The sequence below is a fragment of the Podarcis bocagei genome, assembly GCF_964188305.1.
Source record: "Podarcis bocagei genome assembly, chromosome: 1".
Classification (NCBI taxonomy): Eukaryota; Metazoa; Chordata; class Lepidosauria; order Squamata; family Lacertidae; genus Podarcis; species Podarcis bocagei.
The window spans coordinates 136,181,785-136,201,837 of NC_138125.1; the positions used below are offsets into that span (position 1 = coordinate 136,181,785).

Below are 20,053 nucleotides of genomic sequence, written 5' to 3' on the forward strand. Positions count from 1 at the left end.
TTCTGTTTCTGAAGGTAGGATCAGATTAATGTTTTTGGCCCCTTGGGTCTTCAGCTAAGGGGTGCTCCAATTCTATTTAACATCTATATGAAACTGTTGTGAGCTGTTGCCACAGGAGTTTTGGAGCCAGGTGTCACCAGCACGCTGCACCATCTGAGTCAGGAATGGCTGTGCAGGCTCTTGACTGGTGCTGTCCAGATGCAGAGGTCAGGTGGGTAAGACTAATAAGCTGAGTCTGGATCTGCTCTCTGTGGGTGAGAGGTGTGGGGGTCCAGGAATTTGGTACAATGGCTGCCCTGGATGACACACAGCCTGAAGGGGCGCTCCTCGACCCATCTCCGTCACTGGAGGCGCAGGTAACTCGAGGGGTGGCTAGGAATGCCTCTTACCAGCTCTGGTTGCTAAGACAGCTATGTAGGGCTGTTCCTGGATCAGGGCAGCTTGGCCAGTTGTCCATGCATTGGTAACCTCAGTGCTGGACTGCTGCCATGGGCTCTGTGTGAAGCTGGTACAGAACATGGTGGCTAAGTTGCTTGTGGGGAAATACTTCTGCTAGCACAGCTTCAGCTGGTGGAACGGGTGATGGAGTCTCATGACCAAAAGTTCCCTTCACCATTTGCACTGGACTGTTGCTATGTTTGGATTCAGACATTTACACACACAGTGGGCATACATATTTAACATAGAGTGCAAAATAAAAAGCAGTCTATTTCATAGTGAAACTGCAGGAATGAAGACATTGTCTGGCTGCAATGTCTACCAGGCTGTTCTTTTTCTGACATGCCCAAGGGCTCTAGCTAGCTCATCCATCTGAACTTCAGCATAATGAATTGGCTTATAGCAAACAACAAAGCTACCCTGCGAGCTTTTCTGTATTGGTGAGATGGTCACCCTCTTAGAGAAATGTCTTGATAGAGAAGGAGGAAAGAATAAAACAGATCTATGCCAAAGTTACACCGCTATGGACGGAGAGGAAAAGTCAATGTTGGCTCTTGAGTGAGAAATAATGGCAGCCCTAGGTGGGCAGTTGGCAGTGCAGCAGCACCACCACCTGGAGGAAAGAGGAAACGCAGGCCAAGCGAGGCTGAACTACGCTCCAATCCCTCCTGTGGCAAATAAACCTGATTAACTGCTAGGAATTCAAAATGACACAGACCCATGCAGAGCCCATCTACCTGTTCTCACAGTTAAGCGTTTAATGCAGATTAAGCCTCTTCCAAACTGCATATTATTAATAATAATTTTATTATTTATACCATGCCAATCTGGCTGGGTTTCCCCAGCCACTCTGGGCGGCTTCCACTACACATAAATGCATAATTGCAACTTTCATTGTTAGAAGGGAGTTGTTAACTGCTGCTAAAGAAAGAGTGATCTTAGAAATTATAACTGCTCCATCCATGAGAATTAGCTGTCAGGCAGAACAACCCCCGTCCCACCCATGCACTGTTCTGCGGGTCCTGACACATGCATGCCTGCCAAGTAATAGGGTTCGTTACATGAATCCTGCCCAAGTTTTTTTTACTGATGATAAGGGGCTTGTGAGTGAGAGCAAGGCTTGCCTGAGAAGGTGGGGCTGGTTTTTTGGTAATATTTACACATTACCAGAAGCATTGAATTCACAAATGTGTGCCTGGCAGAGTGTGTTACAAATACAAAACCAGGGCATCTTTCCTATGGTAAAAGTACATGGAAATCTACCTAACTCATGCACCGCCAAGGCCACCTGAGCCTCCGGGAACAGTGTAGATTCCAGGAGCACCCCCAAATTGTGAACTTGCTCCTTCCAAGGGAGAGCAATCCTATCCAGGACAGGCTGTCTCCCTACCTCCGGACCATGAGGACTTGTCTTTTCAGGATTCAACATTATTGGTCCACATCCAGCTATGGGCATAGCCAGGATTTTTGTTGGGGGGGGGCAGAACCTCAGATGTGTATTGATTTAGGGGGCAGCTGCCCCCCTTCGCTACGCCTATGCATCCAGCCCCTCACCACCTCCAAGCATTTTAACAAATCTCCCAATGACAGCTCCCAGAAGCTTCCTTTGGATGTTACATAGCACAGGGGCCAATATGGAGCCCTGTGGGACACCCCAGGATAATTCCCAGGAGCCCTTTAAGACACTGCCTTCCTGAGACACCAGTGAAGCATCCTCCAGTGGCCAACAGTTCCAAAAGCTGCAGAGAGATCTAGGAGAACGAGCAGGGTTGCACTCCCCTTAACTTTCTCCTGACAAATGTCCTCTTTTTAAAATGATTTTATTGAGTTTTTGATGATTTTATACATATAAAACAAAACCATTTCAAACATTAAAATACAAGGTTGTTTCAAACCTTCGAACCTCCCTCCATGGGTTCCATATTTAGATTTAAGTTTACTGCATGTTTTACCCTTATCCATTTATCATAGAACCATAATTACCACAAATAATTCCACATTACAAGTGTCATTACATCCCTGCCAAACATTTTAACTGTTTACAGTGGTCTTTTAAATAAATTACAAATTTACTCCAGTCTTTAGAAAACACTTGATCTTCCTGGTTTCGGAGCTTCCCTGTCAGTTTTGCCATCTCTGCCTACTCCATCAGTTTCACCTGGCATTCTTCTTTGGTTGGTGCTTCTCCTTCCTTCCATCTCTGGGCTAGTAGCATTCTCCCTGCCGTCGTTGCAGACATAAAAAGTCTTTTATCCTCTCTTGGTATCTCTTCACCTATTATACCTGACAAAAAGGCTTCTGGTTTTTGGACAAATGTATTTGTTATGTACTGAGTTGAATAGGATCCAAACTGCAGCAGTCTGATTGGTCCTAGAACAATAGGATCCAAAATGCAGCAGTCTGATTGGTCCTAGAACAATAGGATCCAAAATGCATCAGTCTGATTGGTCCTAGAACAATAGGATCCAAAATGCAGCAGTCTGATTGGTCCTAGAACAATAGGATCCAAAATGCAGCAGTCTGATTGGTCCTAGAACAATAGGATCCAAAATGCATCAGTCTGATTGGTCCTAGAACAATAGGATCCAAAATGCAGCAGTCTGATTGGTCCTAGAACAATAGGATCCAAAATGCACCAGTCTGATTGGTCCTAGAACAATAGGATTCAGAATGCAGCAGTCTGATTGGTCCTAGAACAATGCAGCAGTATGATTGGTTGGCAGGAACCACCCAATCCTGCTCCAGATAGAAGTGAATCCACAACCTGATTGGCTTACAGTAGAATTCCGGAATTAGCCAATCATGTGCAGCCCATTGTGTAAATAATGTATATAAAGCAGATACTTTGAGGGGACTTTCATTCATTCCTCCTCACCACTATGAGCTGAATAAAGAGCATGAAATCACTTTGCAACTCTGAGTATATTTCAGTATTTTTTAACAAAATATTAAATATACAATAGAACACCAAACATTGAAAACTTCCCTAAACAGGGCTGCTTAGAGCAGGAGCTCCGCGGGACTTGCTCCAACTTGTCTGAATCTGACCCATTTTGTCCCTAAAGGCCTCCCCAAGTTGCCATAGCGGCCTTCCAAGGAGGGCAGAACAATTCCGTAGGGCCCCTCTTGCCTTTCTGCCTCCCGGGGTGGCCAGGGACTACAGCTCCCGTCACCCCCAGGCGAGGAGAGCCACCAGAGGGGATGATGGGAGTTGTAGGCTGCGAGAGGCTCCTCCACTTTCCATATCTCTGTGGCATCTTTCCCCCCCGTCGGTGCGGATGACGTCAATCCCCTGCGCCGGAAGCGGAAGCCGAGGGAGAGGGGCGAGAGCGCCCGCCTGCGCGCCTTGGAGGACCCGTCCCTCCGCCTGGGCTGGAGCCGGCGCCGGGCGCGAAGATGCCAGTGGCGGTGATGGCGGCGGCGGCGGCGAGCGGCGCCCTCGGCTACCGGAAGCTGCTGGAGCAGTGCGAGACGCAGGAGCTGGAGGTGTGTGGGGCGGGGGGGGGGCTGCGTTGCCTGAGGTTGCTTCCCCCCCCCCGCCTCCCTCTCGGCCTTCCAGGCGCCTCCTTGGGGGGCTCCTTGGCGAGGCCTCTCTCCGCGCGGGGGCTGGGGATTCCCAGGCTGAGGTTGCGCAGCCCAGACGCAGGAGAAGCTCCTCTTCGGGGGGCGAAACAGAGACATGAACTGGTTAAAACAGAGGCAGCCTCTGGGATCAAGGGATTCAAACAGCCTTGCGGGGGGGGGGGCGGGGGCGATGGCAGAAATAGATGCTAAAATTCCTTCCAGTAGCACCTTAAAGACCAACTAAGTTCTTGGTATGAGCTTTCGTGTGCATGCACACTTCTTCAGGTACACTTCTTCAGATGCATGCACACGAAAGCTCATACCAAGAACTAACTTGGTTGGTCTTTAAGGTGCTACTGGAAGGAATTTTTTTATTTTGACTATGGCAGACCAACACGGCTACCTATCTGTAACAGAAATAGATGCTGTTCTTCCTACGATGTAATCACCCAGTTGCCATTAATTCTGTAAACCGCTTTTATTTTTGTTTTTTAGGCCCCTGGAGGAATAGCAACACCACCCGTTTATGCGCAACTCCTAGCTTTGTACCTTTTGCATAATGACATGTAAGTAAAAATTATTTTCGATCTACCTCGAATACCTGGACTTGAGCAGAAGTGTGTCTTTGAAAGCAGCTTGCTGGGAAGTTTTTGCCTCTGCACATGAGTCTGAGAATCTTCTGATCAGTTCACATTGAGTTCAGTACCCGGACCTGTTCTTAATGCATAGTTGACCACATCTATCAGAATGTAATTGTTTAAGCTTTGCTATATTAATCACTAGTTATAATTTAATTAGGAGGTTTCATGCCTGTCTAGTTCTGTGCTCCCTTTCCCAGCCTTTAATCTATTGGTGATTAATTCCTATATGTAACCTTTGCTTTGTACTTGTGTTAACCAATCAGCAACAAGTTGCTTTGTGTTTGTGTCAACCAATCAGCAACGAGCGCACCTGTGGCAATGTTGTAATATTCAATAAAAGAGTCTCCTCAGGACTTGCTTGAAAGATGCCTCTCACATGACACTTGCTACCCGTCTGTCGTTATTTCAACCCAACATCTGGTGACCCTGACGTGATTTCAACCCAACAGCAGCTGCTGCTAGAGGGTCACTCTGAGATTTACTTATTTAATTCTTCAGTACTTTCATGTATCAGGTGGAGATGGGTAATGCTTGTGAAATTGGAAGAGTTTACAGAACAGGCGCACAAAAGGAGGCTTATTTTGTTTTGCTTTGTTTCTCTCTCACGCACCCTTCCTCCCAAAGGAACACATGGCAACAATCATCAGAACTGTTGAAACAATACAATTTAAAATTTAAAAAAAATGCATCTAAAGGCAATCACATACATTGTAGATACTAATTCCAAGTTGGCCACTGTCAGTATCTTTCAGTCCTCAAATGCCTGGGTAAACAGAAAATTTTACTTGACGTTCTTTATTGATACTGTTTTAAACAAGAGTGTGGCACAGCAATAGTGAAACACTTTGAAGTTCTCTTGTTTTCAGTGAGGGAATTGCACATGTTTTAACTTTTACCTTCAGAATCAGTGGGATTTTTTGGAAGGGTGATCATTTTGATCATGGCTATTTTCTCTGAGAGAGTGAAGTTGGTGTTGCTCCATCTCTTTAGTTCTTTGTTGATTTGCCACAACAAGGAATTGTAGTTGTTGAGGTATAATTTGTTGAGGTTTCTGTTTATTTGTACCCCATGGTATCTGAACTTGGTGCCACTAAGTTTTATCTTGGTGATGTTGGCAAATTCTTTTTGTGTGTGAGGGGGCGTGTTGAAGCACGTAACTTCCAACTTTGCAAAATTTACCTGTAGGCTCGACCTCATTCACACGTGAAAACAAAGTTCACCACAGCCAATCACAAACAAGCAACCGCACCCTAGGCCAACCCCAACCTCTCTCACCACCAAAGCTTTGCCACCTGACTCCACCTCTGCTCACCATGCCCCCCTCCACCTGTTCCCCCCCCTTTTTTCCTAATGTAGCACTAATGTCTCAGCAAATGAAACCGATCTGTAGAAAATGTACAGTGAGGGGGGAAAGTACAGTGGTACCTCAGGTTAAGAACTTAATTTGTTCTGGAGGTCCGTTCTTAACCTGAAACTGTTCTTAACCTGAAGCACCACTTTAGCTAATGGGGTCTCCTGCTGCCGCCGCACGATTTCTGTTCTCATCCTGAAGCAAAGTTCTTAACCCGAGGTAATATTTCTGGGTTAGCGGAGTTTGTAACCTGAAGCGTCTGTAATCCGAGGTACCGCTGTATTTGATCCCCTGCTAAATTTGCCTGTTTGCCCTCTGACAAAGAAATGACCAGTCCATAATTTTAATGGTAGGTTTATTGTAGCTGTGAGAGACAGGATAACAACAGGAAAACCCCCAGAAACCCAGAAGGCCAAAGTCAGAGACTGATGTGCATTATAATGAGTGAAATAAGTATTTGATCCCCTATCAACCAGCCAGATGTCAGGCTACCTGGTATCTTCACTGTATGTAACAAGCAGAGATTAGAAGCACCTGGTGTAAGGGAGAGGTCTTACCTGTAATCCCAGCTCGTTACAGTACCTGTACAAAAGACACCTGTCGACAGAAGCAATCAGTCCAGCAGATTCCAAAGTAGCCACTATGACCAAGACCAAAGAGCTGTCCAAGGATGTCAGGGACAAGATTGTAGACCTGCACAAGGCTGGACTGGGCTACAAGACTATTGCCAAGCACCTTGGTGAGAAAGTGAAAACAATTGGTGCAATAATTCGCAAATGGAAGAAACACAAAATAACTGTCAACCTCCCTCGGTCTGGGGCTCCATGCAAGATCTCATCTCGTGGAGTTGCAATGATCATAAGAATGGTGATGAAGCAGCCGAGAACTACATGGGGGGAACTTGTCAATGATCTCAGGGCAGCTGGGACCATAGTCACCATGAAAACAGCTGGTAACACACTACGCTGTGAAGGACTGAGATCTTGCAGAGCCCGCAAGGTCCCCTTGCTCAAGACAGCACATGTACAGGCCTGTCTACAGTTTGCCAATGTACATCTGAATGACCCAGAGGAGAAGTGGGTGAAAGTGTTGTGGTCTGATGAGGCCAAAATCGAGCTCTTTGGCATCAACTCAACTCGCCGTGTTTGGAGGAGGAGGAATGCTGCCTACGACCCCAAGAACACCATCCCCACCGTCAAACGTGGAGGGGGACACATTATACTTTGGGGGTGTTTTTCTGCTAAGGAGACAGGACACCTTCACTACATCGAAGGCACGATGGACGGGACCATGTATTGTCAAATCTTGGGTGAGCACCTCCTCTCCTCAGCCAGGGCATTGAAAATGGGTTGAGGATGGGTATTCCAGCATGACAATGACCCAAAACACAGAGCCAAGGCAACAAAGGAGTGGCTCAAGAAGAAGCACATTAAGGTCCTGGAGTGGCCTAGCCAGTCTCCAGCCCTTAATCCCACTGAAAATCTGTGGAGGGAGCTGAAGGTTCAAGTAGCTACACATCAGCCTCAAAATCTTACTGACTTGGAGAGGATCTGCAAAGAGGAGTGGGACAAAATACCTCCTGAGATGTGTGCAAACCTGGTGGCCACCTACCAGAAACATCTGACCTCTGTAATTGCCAACAAGGGTTTTGCCACCAAGTACTAAGTCATCTTTTGCAAAGGGATTAAATACTTATTTCACTCATTATAATGCACATCAATCTCTGACTTTTGTCTTCTGGCTTTCTGGAGGTTTTCCTGTTGTTATTCTGTCTCTCACAGCTACAATAAACCTACCATTCAAATTATGGACTGGTTATTTCTTTGTCAGAGGACTAACGGGCAAATTTAGCAGGGGATCAAATACTTTGCCCCCTCACTGTAAGTTGAAAAAAGAGACATTTTACATACTTTTGTAAATCAAGAAATCTTTAATAAAAAATAGGTTTTTTAAAAAAAGAATCAGTGGGATTTTAAAATACTGCACTTTTAAAATTGAATTTTGCAGATCCTTAATGGGCAAGATTGTTAAGTCAGATAGCAATATTTGTTTCTACAAAGCTAGCATGATTCACCCGGTACAGCTCACTTTACTAAATATCAGCTCAGGACAAATCAGTATGTGAACCGACTCACCCTTGCTTTTTGACCTTCATAGTTGTCAGTCACAGTCCTTCCGAGGCAACAGAAGCAACACTTGCCAGGATTCCCTTGTCAATGTCTCAGCTCTAGACCTAGTTACCACAAGCTTCCTTGCCCACATTCCCCAGCCGTCTAAATGTCTCCTGCTCCTTCCCATTGCACACAGCTGCATCTGTGTACTTTTGCCCACCTTCTGCTTTCTACAGATTCATGTCTCCTCCAGCTGTGCTCTGCCCACTGTCTGCATTTCAGGCCCCTGAATACTTTGAACACTTCTTGAGACACCTTGTTTCTTGACAAGCTTCTCTCTATCTTCTTTTCTGACCCAGCATACAGCCTTTCCTGATCTGAACCATTTTAGACGTTCTTCAGAGGCTCCTCTTCAATGAACTCTCACTTCAGTTTGCTGCTTCCTTGCTCTTTTCTTTGGGCCTCATTCTCTACCTATCCATCCTTCAGGTTCATCTGTCTCAGTCTACTCCTTAACCCACCCTCTACCTTCAGCTTCCTTGTCTCTGGGTGTTACCACCCCATCTCTTCATTTCTTTGCTCTTTCCAGTCTTGGCCAGTCCCCGTGTGAGGTTATAATCCCAGCCCAACAGGCGACTTTCACGTTACACTGGGCTACACATTGTTTTAACTACCTGAGCAACAGAACATTCTGTGCTACCACAGCTTAGCCTATGCACACATGTGTGGCTTACAGGAAGTATCAAGTGTGCAGAAGATGTGTTCCAAACCTTGTACAGTGGTACCTTGAGTTACAAATACCTCAGGTTACGAACTCCACTAACCTGGAAGAGTTACCTTGAGTTGCGAACTTTGCCCCAGGATGAGAATGGAAATCGTGTGCCAGCGACGCAGCAAGAGGCCCCATTAGCGAAAGCACGCCTCTAGTTAAGAACAGTTTCAGGTAAAGAACAGACCTCTGGAACTAATTAAGTTTGTAATTAGAGGTACCACTGTACTTGACGTTAGAAGCGAAACTTTATATGCTAAAATGTTTTTTCCTGTACATAGTATAGACTGCATGAGGACTAAACATGCCCATATGTGAACATGCTGCTAGATAAAAAAAGAAAGAAAATTTGTGAAATCTGTGTGTTTCCATTGTTTTGAATTGTTATCTGCAGCTTATATAAATGTGTTGCATTGTTCGGAATATGTTTCTTGCTTCTCTTTGAATTGTTGCCTCTTTTAATAGTTTTCTAGTAGTAAGCACTTGTTATTAGTTAATGTCATTTAAAAAAATACTTTAAATTGACACTTTTATGTTATTAGGAACAATGCACGGTATTTGTGGAAAAGAATCCCTCCTGCAATTAAGTCTGTAAGTACTTTTCAATACTTTAAAGGCCAGAGGTGTCACGCATAACTTTAGGGTTGTGTTTCCACAAGTGAAAGCTAAAAAGCAACACCTTTGCTGGTTGCTGAACGAATGTTCTATTGCTGTTGAGGCTGTGTTTTGCTATTGTTTAATAGATACTTGCTGTATTTTATAGATTTGTATTTTATCTCTTTAAGTTTGTACATCTCAGGTGCTCCATGCAGAGTATTTCATGTCGGAGTTCAGACTCATTTCTAGAGTACGTCATGGATTAGGTAGAAGAAGTTTCATTTTTCTTGCAAATGTGTTTTACCTCCCAGTCCCTCTTTTTCCATCGCAGCAGCTTACAACTATAGAGCACATGAGGAATTTTGCTTTTGCTTGGTAGGAATTGATGAGATACTAGATTCTAAGCATGCATTTAACACATGAAAATTCAGTGTGGCTGACAGAACTTGGGAGTGATGTTGAATGTTAACATCCTTAGGATGGGCACTCCACAAAGAAATAACAATTGCAGTAGAACCATTTTCCTTTAGAGCCAAACTCTTCACAAATTGCATACAAGTGGAATCACTTTAACCGATTGAGTGACCCAGAGAGTCTTGCATGTTGGGCTTTAATTAACTTTGGGAGGATAGTGGCAAGAGAGTTGGTGCAATACGTATTATCCCCCTCCCCCCTGATTTTCTGGAGTGGGATGTTGAGAGGCCAGATGGAGGGCACTGTGCTTCACTTGATGCTTAATGTGAGAAGTGAGAGGGCAGGGGAAGGAACTAGAGGAGAATTCCACTGAAGATACAAAAAAAGCAGCAGCGGTCAAAATCAAGCACAGAAGTAGGTGCTAGAGCAGATGGGAAAAAAAGAGGTTTTAAAATGCTGCTTCCTGCTCAGGGAAGAGTTTGTGACACAGCAACAGAGGCAACCTAATTCAGTTGCTAATAGGGGTACATGCTGGTTCCCCTCTCATGAGTTCTTGGTCGCTCCAGTTCCCTTAGTTGTGGACTTCTTCCTTTCCCTCTTCTTCTGCTGATCAATGGCTTGTCCCTCTAAATAATTTCTCTTCCTTTCTTTGTAGGCAAACCCTGAACTTGGTGCAATTTGGTCAGTGGGGCAGAGAATCTGGCAAAGAGATTTCCCTGGAATTTATACAACAATTGGTGCACATCAGTGGTCTGAATCTATTCAGCCAATCATGGAAGCACTTAGAGGTACATCTTTCTAAAACCCTAGTCATTTTCACTTGGTGTGGAAAGTGTGTTCTTTCAAATGGTTGCTCAAAATCAGCACAGAATTTATAATGGCTGTTTTGTCCTGTTCCAATACAGATTCAAAAGCTTTGGCTGTTAGTGTATGCATATTCGCTGTGAAAAAACAGAGTTTGCTTGAACTTTACAGCATTTCCTTAAAGATTTTGCTGGTTTGTTTCTCTTTTAATTTTAGTGCCTGGTGATTTGTCTCCTGTACAAGTTTGATGTAACACATTAGTTGGGGTTGGCTTTTACATGGCCATGTGATAATTTATGATGAAGCAGTTTGACTTATTTTGGGAGTTTCAAAGGGGTGGGACTGATGCTATCTGTGGATGGAAGTCCGCCCATAGGGGGAGAGAGTTGGTTTTTACCAGTCCCTCTGCAACCCACATTGGCCCTGAAAAGCTCTTTCTGCGAACTGGGAGACTCCCCAGAACAGCATGGGAAGCGGCAGAGGGGAAGGAACAATGAGTGACAGTTGCCCCTCTCCCTTCTCCAGTGATGACCTATAAACAGAAGGAGACCTGTCTGAATATAACAAAGCAAAACTTGAAGTTGTCAGAGGAGTTGTGTTTGTCTATAGAGAAGACGCCTGAAGGGTGCAATTCTATGCATGTCTACCTAATTGAAGTTCCACTGATCTCAGGATATTTTTTTCACAAATAAAGGTGCTCAGGATCACCTGCTACTCTGCTTGTTGCCAAGTTCTTGGCAGGTTGTTTTGAAGTGAAGAATGGGAAAAGTCCACTGCAGCTGAGGCAGCATACATGTTAGGATTGCTTTGTTTTGTTGTGGCCATATTTGGCAAATTCTTACTTGTATTGTATGATGATCCGTAAATTAAGGTAGCACAACTTGTCTGTATTCCCAGTGAAGCCTCAGAATGGTATCAAAGTCAAACTCTTGATAGAGGGTTGTACTTGATAAAATCTTACTCATAGTAGTCCCATTGAAATCAGTGGACTTATATTAGTCGTAAGTATGCCATAGGTAGATATAACCCAGAGGGCTGGGCAGTATCTGGTTTTCAGCATCGTAATATATCACAAGCTAGACATCATGATATATCACGATGTCTGAAATAAGGCTGGAGCTAACAAGAGGCATTGGCTGGCTTCACAGTTTTTCCTGCGTTGTGAATTTTGATGGTGCCTTCTCTTGTGATTCTCTGCCGCCTGCAGGAGGCAGGGGAGAGCCGAGCCAGCAGAGTTAACAGGGGCTACAGGAGTTGAGAGAAGGATTGACTGACTTCATGATTTTTCCCACATTGTGATTTTTGCATAGGGCATGCACACACACACACACACACACACACACACACACACATACCATGATTTGCAATATATTGCCAGGTCAAAAATTATGAAATCGATACCATGATATGGACTTCAAACTGGTTTTGGACCCAGAGTCCTTCTAAAATATTGAAAAGTGCAAAATGTTTTGGCTGAAGGCAGGTTTCTTCAGGGGCACTTTGTTTTCTTATCAAGACTACTTATCTCCAAGTTGAGTACTTAGCCAGCATATTTTAAAATGTTGCATCTTCACCAATTTTCCTATGTGGTGCCTCTGGTTACGAACTTCATTTGTTCCGGAGGTCCGTTCTTAACCTGAAACCATTCTTAACCTGAGGTACCACTTTAGCTAATGGGGCCTCCCGCTGCTGCCATGCCGCTGGCACGCGATTTCTGTTCTCATGCTGAGCTAAAGTTCTTAACCCAAGGTACTACTTCCGGGTTAGCGGAGTCTGTAACCCGAGGTGTTTGTAACCCGAGGTACCACTGTACATTGAAAATGCCTCTGTATAACCACTTTCCCATGGGGCTATGCTTTTGTCATACGCATTAAGCTCTTAAAAGCCCCCAATTTATAAACATGCAAAACATTTTTTTTTACATCTGATTTTCAACATTCTTCCCAATTATCTCTCGCAATAGATGCAACTAGGCGGCGAGCATTTGGACTGGTCTCTCAAGCATATACCTCAATAAGTGCAGATGACTTTGCAGCCTTTGTTGGGCTTCCTATAGAAGAAGCAGTGAAAGGTACGTGTGTACGTGTGTGTGTGTGTGTGTGTGTGTGTGTGTGTGTGTGTATGTGTGTAAAAACGCTTTATTAAACCTGGTGTTTCACACCTTGGAGTAACCTTGTACAGTGGTGCCCCGCAAGACGAATGCCTCGCAAGACGGAAAACTCGCTAGATGAAAGAGTTTTCCGTTTTGGAGGTGCTTCGCAAAACGAATTTCCTATGGGCTTGCTTCGCAAGACGACAATGCCTTGCGAGTTCCTGCTGGTTCCCCCCCCCTTTTTCTAAGCCGCTAAGCCGCTTATCAGCTGATCCGATCAGCAGATAAGCCGCTAATAGCGCTAATAGCGCTAATCCGTCAATGGGCTTGCTTCACAAGACGAAAAAACCGCTAGACGAAGAGAATCACGGAACGGATTCTTTTCGTCTTGCGAGGCACCACTGTACTGGTCTACTATAGATATGTTGTGGTTACCAGGTTTTGTTGAATGCCTTCACCTGCAGCCTAGAAAAGTGAAGAAAGACTATTTGCCCAGTAGTAATAATGGAGCACCCTTAGTCCCATCTTGCATATTCAGAGGCTGGCTGCTTTTGAGAAGCCTTTGAATAAAGGATTCTGGGGGTATGCATTGAAATTGCAGTTCAAGACTTATATCAGATTTCGACATACTTTACTGTTTCTTATGTAGAAGCATTACATAGAATATGCATTCCTTACACATAGCAGACATTCTGATGAACAACTTCTAATACAAATGTGAGTTGCATATACCTCAGGGTATGTGAGGGAGGGAGGGTGTGTTTATGTTTTCTTTTAACTAAATTTTTGAATGCATACTTAGAAAGTGTACTTATGAATTCACAGGATGCATAAGAGTTTGAAATTTAATTTTGCACCATAGGAAGCTACCTTGTGCAGAGTCAGACCCCTGGTCCATCTCACTCTGCATTGCCTGCACTGGCTGGCAGCAGCCCTCCAAGGTTTCTGTAAGGGAAACTTAACTTTAGTGATACAGAACAAGTGTCACAGTTGTGACAAGTGTCACAGTTGCCTTTATGTCATATGATGAAAGAGCTTCAAAACAAAAGTAAAACTTGTAGGTTTTCAAAGAGTGATGCCCAAGTAAGTCACACTCAGGGTAGACCCATTGAAATTAATGGCCTTTACTGTTTAAAATTACTGTTTAATGGCATCTGACTGCTGAACAGATATTATTCCCATTTTGCTTTTGGCTTTCAAGTGGATTTTTATTTGCTCTCATTATGGCAAAAAAGTATATGTGGGCATAGTAAAATAAGAATGCTTCTTGCACAGAAGATAAGGAAATTTTCGGAACAGAACTTACCTTGTTGAAGGTTCTGTATGGCATTGATGATTTTGCATCTCGTTTTAATCATTTTAGGTGTTCTTGATCAGGGATGGCAAGCGGATTCATCCACTCGCATGGTTATGCCTAAAAAGCCAGGTAGGGGGAGCTCTTGATCCATTAAGACATTGTGTGTGGGTGGGTGGGTACATTTTTGTTGCTTGCCTTTCCTGTGAATGAATTTAAAAGGATAATTAACATTTGCATGCCAGGACTTAATTCAAAGTTAAAAAACAGCAAGGGGTATTCCTGAGACATCATGTCAGAAATATGACTTGGTATATTTCTCATGGGCACAGACCGCTTTAATTAAGCAAGCGGGTGTAAAGCTTTTCGGCAAAGGAAAACAGAATGTGCCTTAATTTCTCTCGGCTAGCCTTGGCTTTGGAGACTCAGTTGAATATGTTCGTCAGTTTACTTTAACTCACATGTGTGACGCAAATAAAGTGTAGTGAAAACTTAACAGTAGTTGCCATTTTGAAATTACAACTAACTTGGGTGTCAGTTTGTAATTTGGTTGCTGAATCTAATGCAGAGGTCAGCAAACTTTTTCAGTACGGGGCCAGTCCACTGTCTCTCAGACCTTGTGGGAGGGGGGGCGGACTATATTTTTAAAAAAATATATGAACAAATTCCTATGCCCCACAAATAACCCAGAGATGCATTTTGAATAAAAGCACGCATTCTACTCATGTAAAAACATGCTGATTCCTGGACCATCCGCAGGCAGGCCATAATTAGAAGGTGATTGGGCCGGATCCGGCCCCCGGGCCTTAGTTTGCCTACCCATGTTCTAATATTCTGCATTAATGGAATAAAGAACAAACAGGGCATGTTGTGAGGTTTGATCAGTTGCTGAATACTGTGTGTACTCCAAGCCAACTAAAATTTCTCTAAAGTTTATTTGCTTACTCTTTAACTAGTTCCTAACCTTTATAATCGGGACGCGGGTGGCGCTGTGGGTAAAACCTCAGTGCCTAGGACTTGCCGATCGTATGGTCGGCGGTTCGAATCCCCACGGCGGGGTGAGCTCCCGTTGTTCGGTCCCAGCTCCTGCCCACCTAGCAGTTCGAAAGCACCCCTAAAGAGTGCAAGTAGATAAATAGGTACCGCTTTATAGCGGGAAGGTAACGGCGTTTCCGTGTGCTGCGCTGGTGCTGGCTCGCCAGAGCAGCTTCGTCACGCTGGCCACGTGACCCGGAAGTGTCTCCAGACAGCGCTGGCTCCCGGCCTCTTAAGCGAGATGAGCACGCAACCCCAGAGTCGGTCACGACTGGCCCGTACGGGCAGGGGTACCTTTACCTTTAACCTTTATAATACATACTTAACTCAGTTTGGGTTTCTTTTTTTTTGGTGAATAGTTCTTCGGGATATGGGAGTAATCTTACAGAACTGCTCTTTTTAAAGTTTTAACTTCTTTTAACAGCAGCAGGAGTTCCTTGAGGTGAATTCCCCACAGAGCAAAGGAACCTACAACAATTTTATATGGCGGAGATGGAGCATAGCTGTAGAACAGTTAATAATTACAGTGTTCTTTTCAGCCAGTGTTGGCTCCTGTAGTGATACTTAACATCACACAAAATCTTAAGCAAGTTTGTAACAAAAATTAATTAACAGCAAATAAGCCAGTCCTCCAACACACAGGCTTGGGTTTACAACCGCTCTCTTACAAATGGAAGAACTGGCTTACCCAATAGAGATTCCTGCATTACCTCTCATTCCATTCCAGAGCATCTCTCAACCCTCAGGAGGTGAATTTGATGTATTAGAGTATTTTAATATTTTCTTTTGGAAGCCGCCCAGAGTGGCTGGGGAAGCCCAGCCAGATGGGCGGGGTACAAATAATAAATTATTATTATTATTTTATTTTGGGGGGAAATCTCATTTCCTGTGACTATAACTCCATTTACTAGTTCTCTGGGTGCGGCCCACAGAGAATTTTGAGGAGCAGCAGTAATACAAATTTGTAGCCTTCACAATACGCCTAGTGCCCCCCTTCTCCAGGCCAAGAGGGAACGGGCTCCTTGTGGAAGGCAGCAGGACCATGTTCCAAGTCTTCACCCCAGACTTCCTGGCCTTCAAGCCTCTGCTGTTAATCCCCCAGGGCCACACAGGCACAGACATACCAGAAATAGGCTGCCAGGCAGAGCTGGTTGTGTCCCACAGGGTGACACCTCCGCTCACCTGGGCTAGGATAGTCCCAGCTCTGTATGGTGATGTATTAAACGACAACAACAGTGCTTTGAAAATAATGTAAAGAGCAGAATTATTGGCTATAATATTCAGATATATATTAGTAACATAGCTCTTTGTTCCAAAGCAATGCTAGTTTGTTAATTTCTTTTTAAAATCATTGCCATTTTTAAAAATAAAGGAGTATAGATGAATCACTGTTTTTGTATCTTGAAAGTGGAAAAGAGATGGAGTGAGCGACTGAGAACAGAATAAATGTCCATTTTCAGTAGCTGGCTTTCCATAGTCCTAGACATCATTTCTGACCAGCACTTAATTAATGTGGTAAATGCCTCGATGACCCAGTGCTTGGGATTTTTCCAAACTGCAGAACACCTTAATTTGATTTTTAGTATCTTCCAGTCATGCTAGGTGTGATACATGCCTTACTTGAGTTCAGGGTAAACTCTGCTTCAACTGATAAAGTCAGTTACTGAAAAAGAATGCTTTAATGAGAAGTTTGAAAGGATTCACTGAATGCAGTGCTTTTAGGCAAAGCAAGTAAAATCTCTGTAGCAAGTAAGCAACTTAGTAATGGATAGCTCTATAAAAGATTTCACAGTAAAATTAGGTACATCTAGAAACTCATTCTTGGTGCAGTGGTCCTTGAACAATTTATAAATGCCATTTTGTATCTCTGTTTCAGGTCCCCAAGAACCTTCATTCAACAGATTTCACCCGTTATCAGGTATGTGTTCATTCATGAGTTATGTCTAGAGGGTGGTAGTCTGCCATGGCAAAAACAGCACAGTTAAAAGGTATGGGTTGGATCCAGCATTGTTCCTATCCAGAGTTGGCCCGTGGAAATTACTGGGCACAGCTCATTTAGGTCTGTTAATTTTAATGGGTCTACTCAGATTGCATCCAGCTAAATTATACTGAAACAAATTTATTATGGCATATTCTTTCAGATGCAGGAAGTATAATCCTATATTGGCAAGGATGTATGCATATAATTGTAAGACAAGTATAGGAAAGTGAGGCTGGGAAGTTAAATGCAAAAGCAGGGGCAATCATCGCAGTAGCCAGTTAACAAAGTATTGTTGTCGATAACACAAAGTTGTGTAATCAGCAACACTGCCTTGTTGATGACTGTAGTTTATTTTGCTTTTAGGTATTCATTGCTGTTTGTCCTTAGATTTCAGTTCTCTCTGGCCTCGCTCCCCTCTGCCTGCCTTAGTCATATGCATGTTTGCTTGCTGATGAAGTGGACTGTGGTCCACAAAAGCATATGCCATAATAGATGTGTGTGGGCGGCCTTCTCCTTCCTCATCTGGTCAGTGCAACGACTGCCGCAAGTGCAACAGGACTTTCCCCCCACCCATCCCATGACCTCCCCAGATCTGCTGCAGATGGTTGGGTGAACTTCTCAAACAGATTTGGGGGGGAAAGAGAGGGAGGGGGACATTTCATTGCAGGAGCAAGAAATCCCTTTCGTTGGCAGAACTAATTACTTAGTGCTATGTTGAATACAACTGTTAGTCTTCAAGGCACCACACAAGTTGGCTTTATATCTACGCCATCTAATTTATGTACTAGTCTTGTGTCAGAACCTATGTAAAATCATGTACGACTTGGGCACAAGAATAGAACTTGAGCTTGGGCCTTGATTTCCATGTGGGAGTGAATCCCCCAACAGGGCAAGAAAGAGATCCTCCCCCCCCTCTCCAGATGACCCTTTACTTGGGCACACATCCTCTGCCTTCAAGAGGAAACCCATTGCACTTGGCAATTCAAAAGCAGTGCCTCCTAACTGAATATGGATCAGACCTCAGGTGTGACTTCTCTGTGCTTTTCAGTGGCAGGGAGCTATTACTCAGTTTCCCATTTCTTCTAATTTTCATCCCATTTTGTGCCTTATTTTCAGAACCTGCTTCAGTCCCGCCAATTCCCAATGAACAGCAGTTGGCTCGGTTAACTGACTATGTGGCTTTCCTGGAAAACTGATAACTCCAGTCACTCATCCATTGCATCCTGTGTACTTCTAGACCTTTCAACACTATGTTTGTCCTGTTGAATGTTGCAATATATGCACTATTATGGAATATGCTGGTAAAACATAGTTTTGCGTTTCATCTTTGTGTGTATTTTGCTGGAGCAAGGGTTTAATTCACTTGATTCCCCCTGATTATCAACCAGCTGCACAGCAGTATTATATATTCAGTTTTAAACTCTTGTGCTTTATTGTGAGGAAGGCAGATTCTCTCCAACGCCGATGTCTTGTAAATGCAGCAGTGGAGAAGAGTGTCATCCGTTGCCATGGGTGGAACAGAAACTGAACTCTGAAAGGACATGGAAGGATTGTACCCAGATCAGGGAACAAGGTGTAAGTCTATACCTGAGGGGGTCAGTCTTTGCAGTGTCCTTCCATAGAAAGTGGAGTCTGATACTACACGCTAAAGATTACACTCTTGTTCCTTTATAATGAGATTCTGAAGTTGCTTTTTCTGTTTTTAATTACCTGAAGTCTCCTTACTCGAGGTAGTTTTTGCCTGCTGTATGCAATGTGTCCTTTTCTCTTTAAAAGGAAACTAAGTGACCATTTTAAAAGCATATTTGAGCAGCCATTAGGTCTTCTGGGGGAAGATGGAAAAATATTGGGGTGTAGTTTTCAGATAGCTTCACCTGGCTTCAGTTAGCTTGATGATAGTCTCATTGGTGTTTAGGTTCTTTCAGACATATGTGGCTTGTATTTAAGCCAGCAATTCTGGAGCATGTTTGCCATCACTGAAAAAATAGTTCTGTGGTTGATGTAAATGGATGAAATTATGCTGCAACTTTGGATGAACATTTCTGAATTGGAATCCTGATCGTATTGACTGCCACCTTCAGTACTGCCTGGAAGGAAGCAGCTTGCTCTTGCCATGCCCTTGTCTGTAATGCTTCCATTTAAAATGCAGCCCTCCTCTAGAGTAGAGTCTCATTCTTTTTTCTCTTTTCATTTGTTCCCCTCTTCAGGTGTTGGTCACCATCATTTCATAGCTTGTCTCTGAAATGGGTAGTGTCTGTCCTTTTGTTCTCCCAATGCACTATTCCTGTACATTCTGACAGTGTTTTGGATGTTTTTGGGTGCAAGAAGGTCCCAGTATGTACACAGTTACTTTAAGAGGCTCTTTGTGAGTGTAACCATTGATCTCAAACTATTATTTATTGTGGGGAGGGGGGAGCCTCAGCTCTTGAAATTGTTGGAAGTTAATTTTGGTAATATTAAAGTGTGCTTACATCAGACCAGAATCCTACTCTCTAAGGTTTTCTTCTAGTGATGCCTTTAGTATTAACATTATTTCAGCACTTAGATCAACATTATCTAGCAGCAGTAGTCCTCCATTCTAGGACATAGATCTTGTGCAGAATGTAGATTAAATAGTTCCTTCTTAATGGACTTCACAGTAAGAGCCACACCATGTTTTCTCAGATGTACTGTCAAGTAAATTTGTTCAGGAATGCAGTGCAAGTGTTGCGCGATGGAGGAGCAGGGTGGGGAAGGCAGCAGAGAGGGTTTCTAGAGGACTAGAGAATATGCTTTTGAGGAAGAATTTTAGGTGCTGAGAATTGGACAGGGAAAGGGGCTTGAAATCCTATGGAGCGGCGTGGAAAGAGCTTGAAAGGCAGCTGAAAAGACAAAAAATGTGGAGCAAGCCAGTAAGTAGATGAATATGTCAGGTAAAATGGAATAAGAGACAAAGGGACTCCCCAATCATTTACTAAACTAT

The 20,053-nt window shown here is 43.8% G+C and overlaps 1 protein-coding gene and 1 long non-coding RNA gene across 2 annotated transcripts; one reads left to right on the forward strand and one right to left on the reverse strand.

The window, feature by feature from the left end:
• Nucleotides 1-2,244: 2,244 nt before the first annotated feature.
• LOC308582374 lies at nucleotides 2,245-3,726 on the reverse strand. Its single transcript, XR_014005642.1, has 2 exons — nucleotides 3,487-3,726; nucleotides 2,245-2,721 (listed from the first exon to the last, which is right to left on the reverse strand). It is a non-coding gene; the product is annotated as an uncharacterized lncRNA (long non-coding RNA).
• Nucleotides 3,727-3,759: 33 nt separating this feature from the next.
• On the forward strand, nucleotides 3,760-19,574 carry COPS8 (COP9 signalosome subunit 8). The gene is made up of 8 exons (XM_081183788.1): nucleotides 3,760-3,924; nucleotides 4,498-4,568; nucleotides 9,417-9,465; nucleotides 10,541-10,673; nucleotides 12,653-12,760; nucleotides 14,145-14,207; nucleotides 16,987-17,028; nucleotides 18,208-19,574. The coding sequence occupies exons 1-8, from the start codon at nucleotides 3,835-3,837 to the stop codon at nucleotides 18,285-18,287; spliced, it is 636 nt and encodes a 211-aa protein (XP_081039914.1). The 5' UTR covers nucleotides 3,760-3,834; the 3' UTR covers nucleotides 18,288-19,574.
• Nucleotides 19,575-20,053: the final 479 nt, after the last annotated feature.

Coding starts and splice junctions, on each gene's coding strand:
- COPS8 (XM_081183788.1), top strand. CDS start 3,835: ATGCCAGTGGCGGTGATGGCGGCGGCGGCGGCGAGCGGCGCCCTCGGC. Junction 4,569..9,416: donor TACCTTTTGCATAATGACAT/GTAAGTAAAAAT, acceptor TTATGTTATTAG/GAACAATGCACGGTATTTGT. Junction 9,466..10,540: donor TCCCTCCTGCAATTAAGTCT/GTAAGTACTTTT, acceptor CTTTCTTTGTAG/GCAAACCCTGAACTTGGTGC.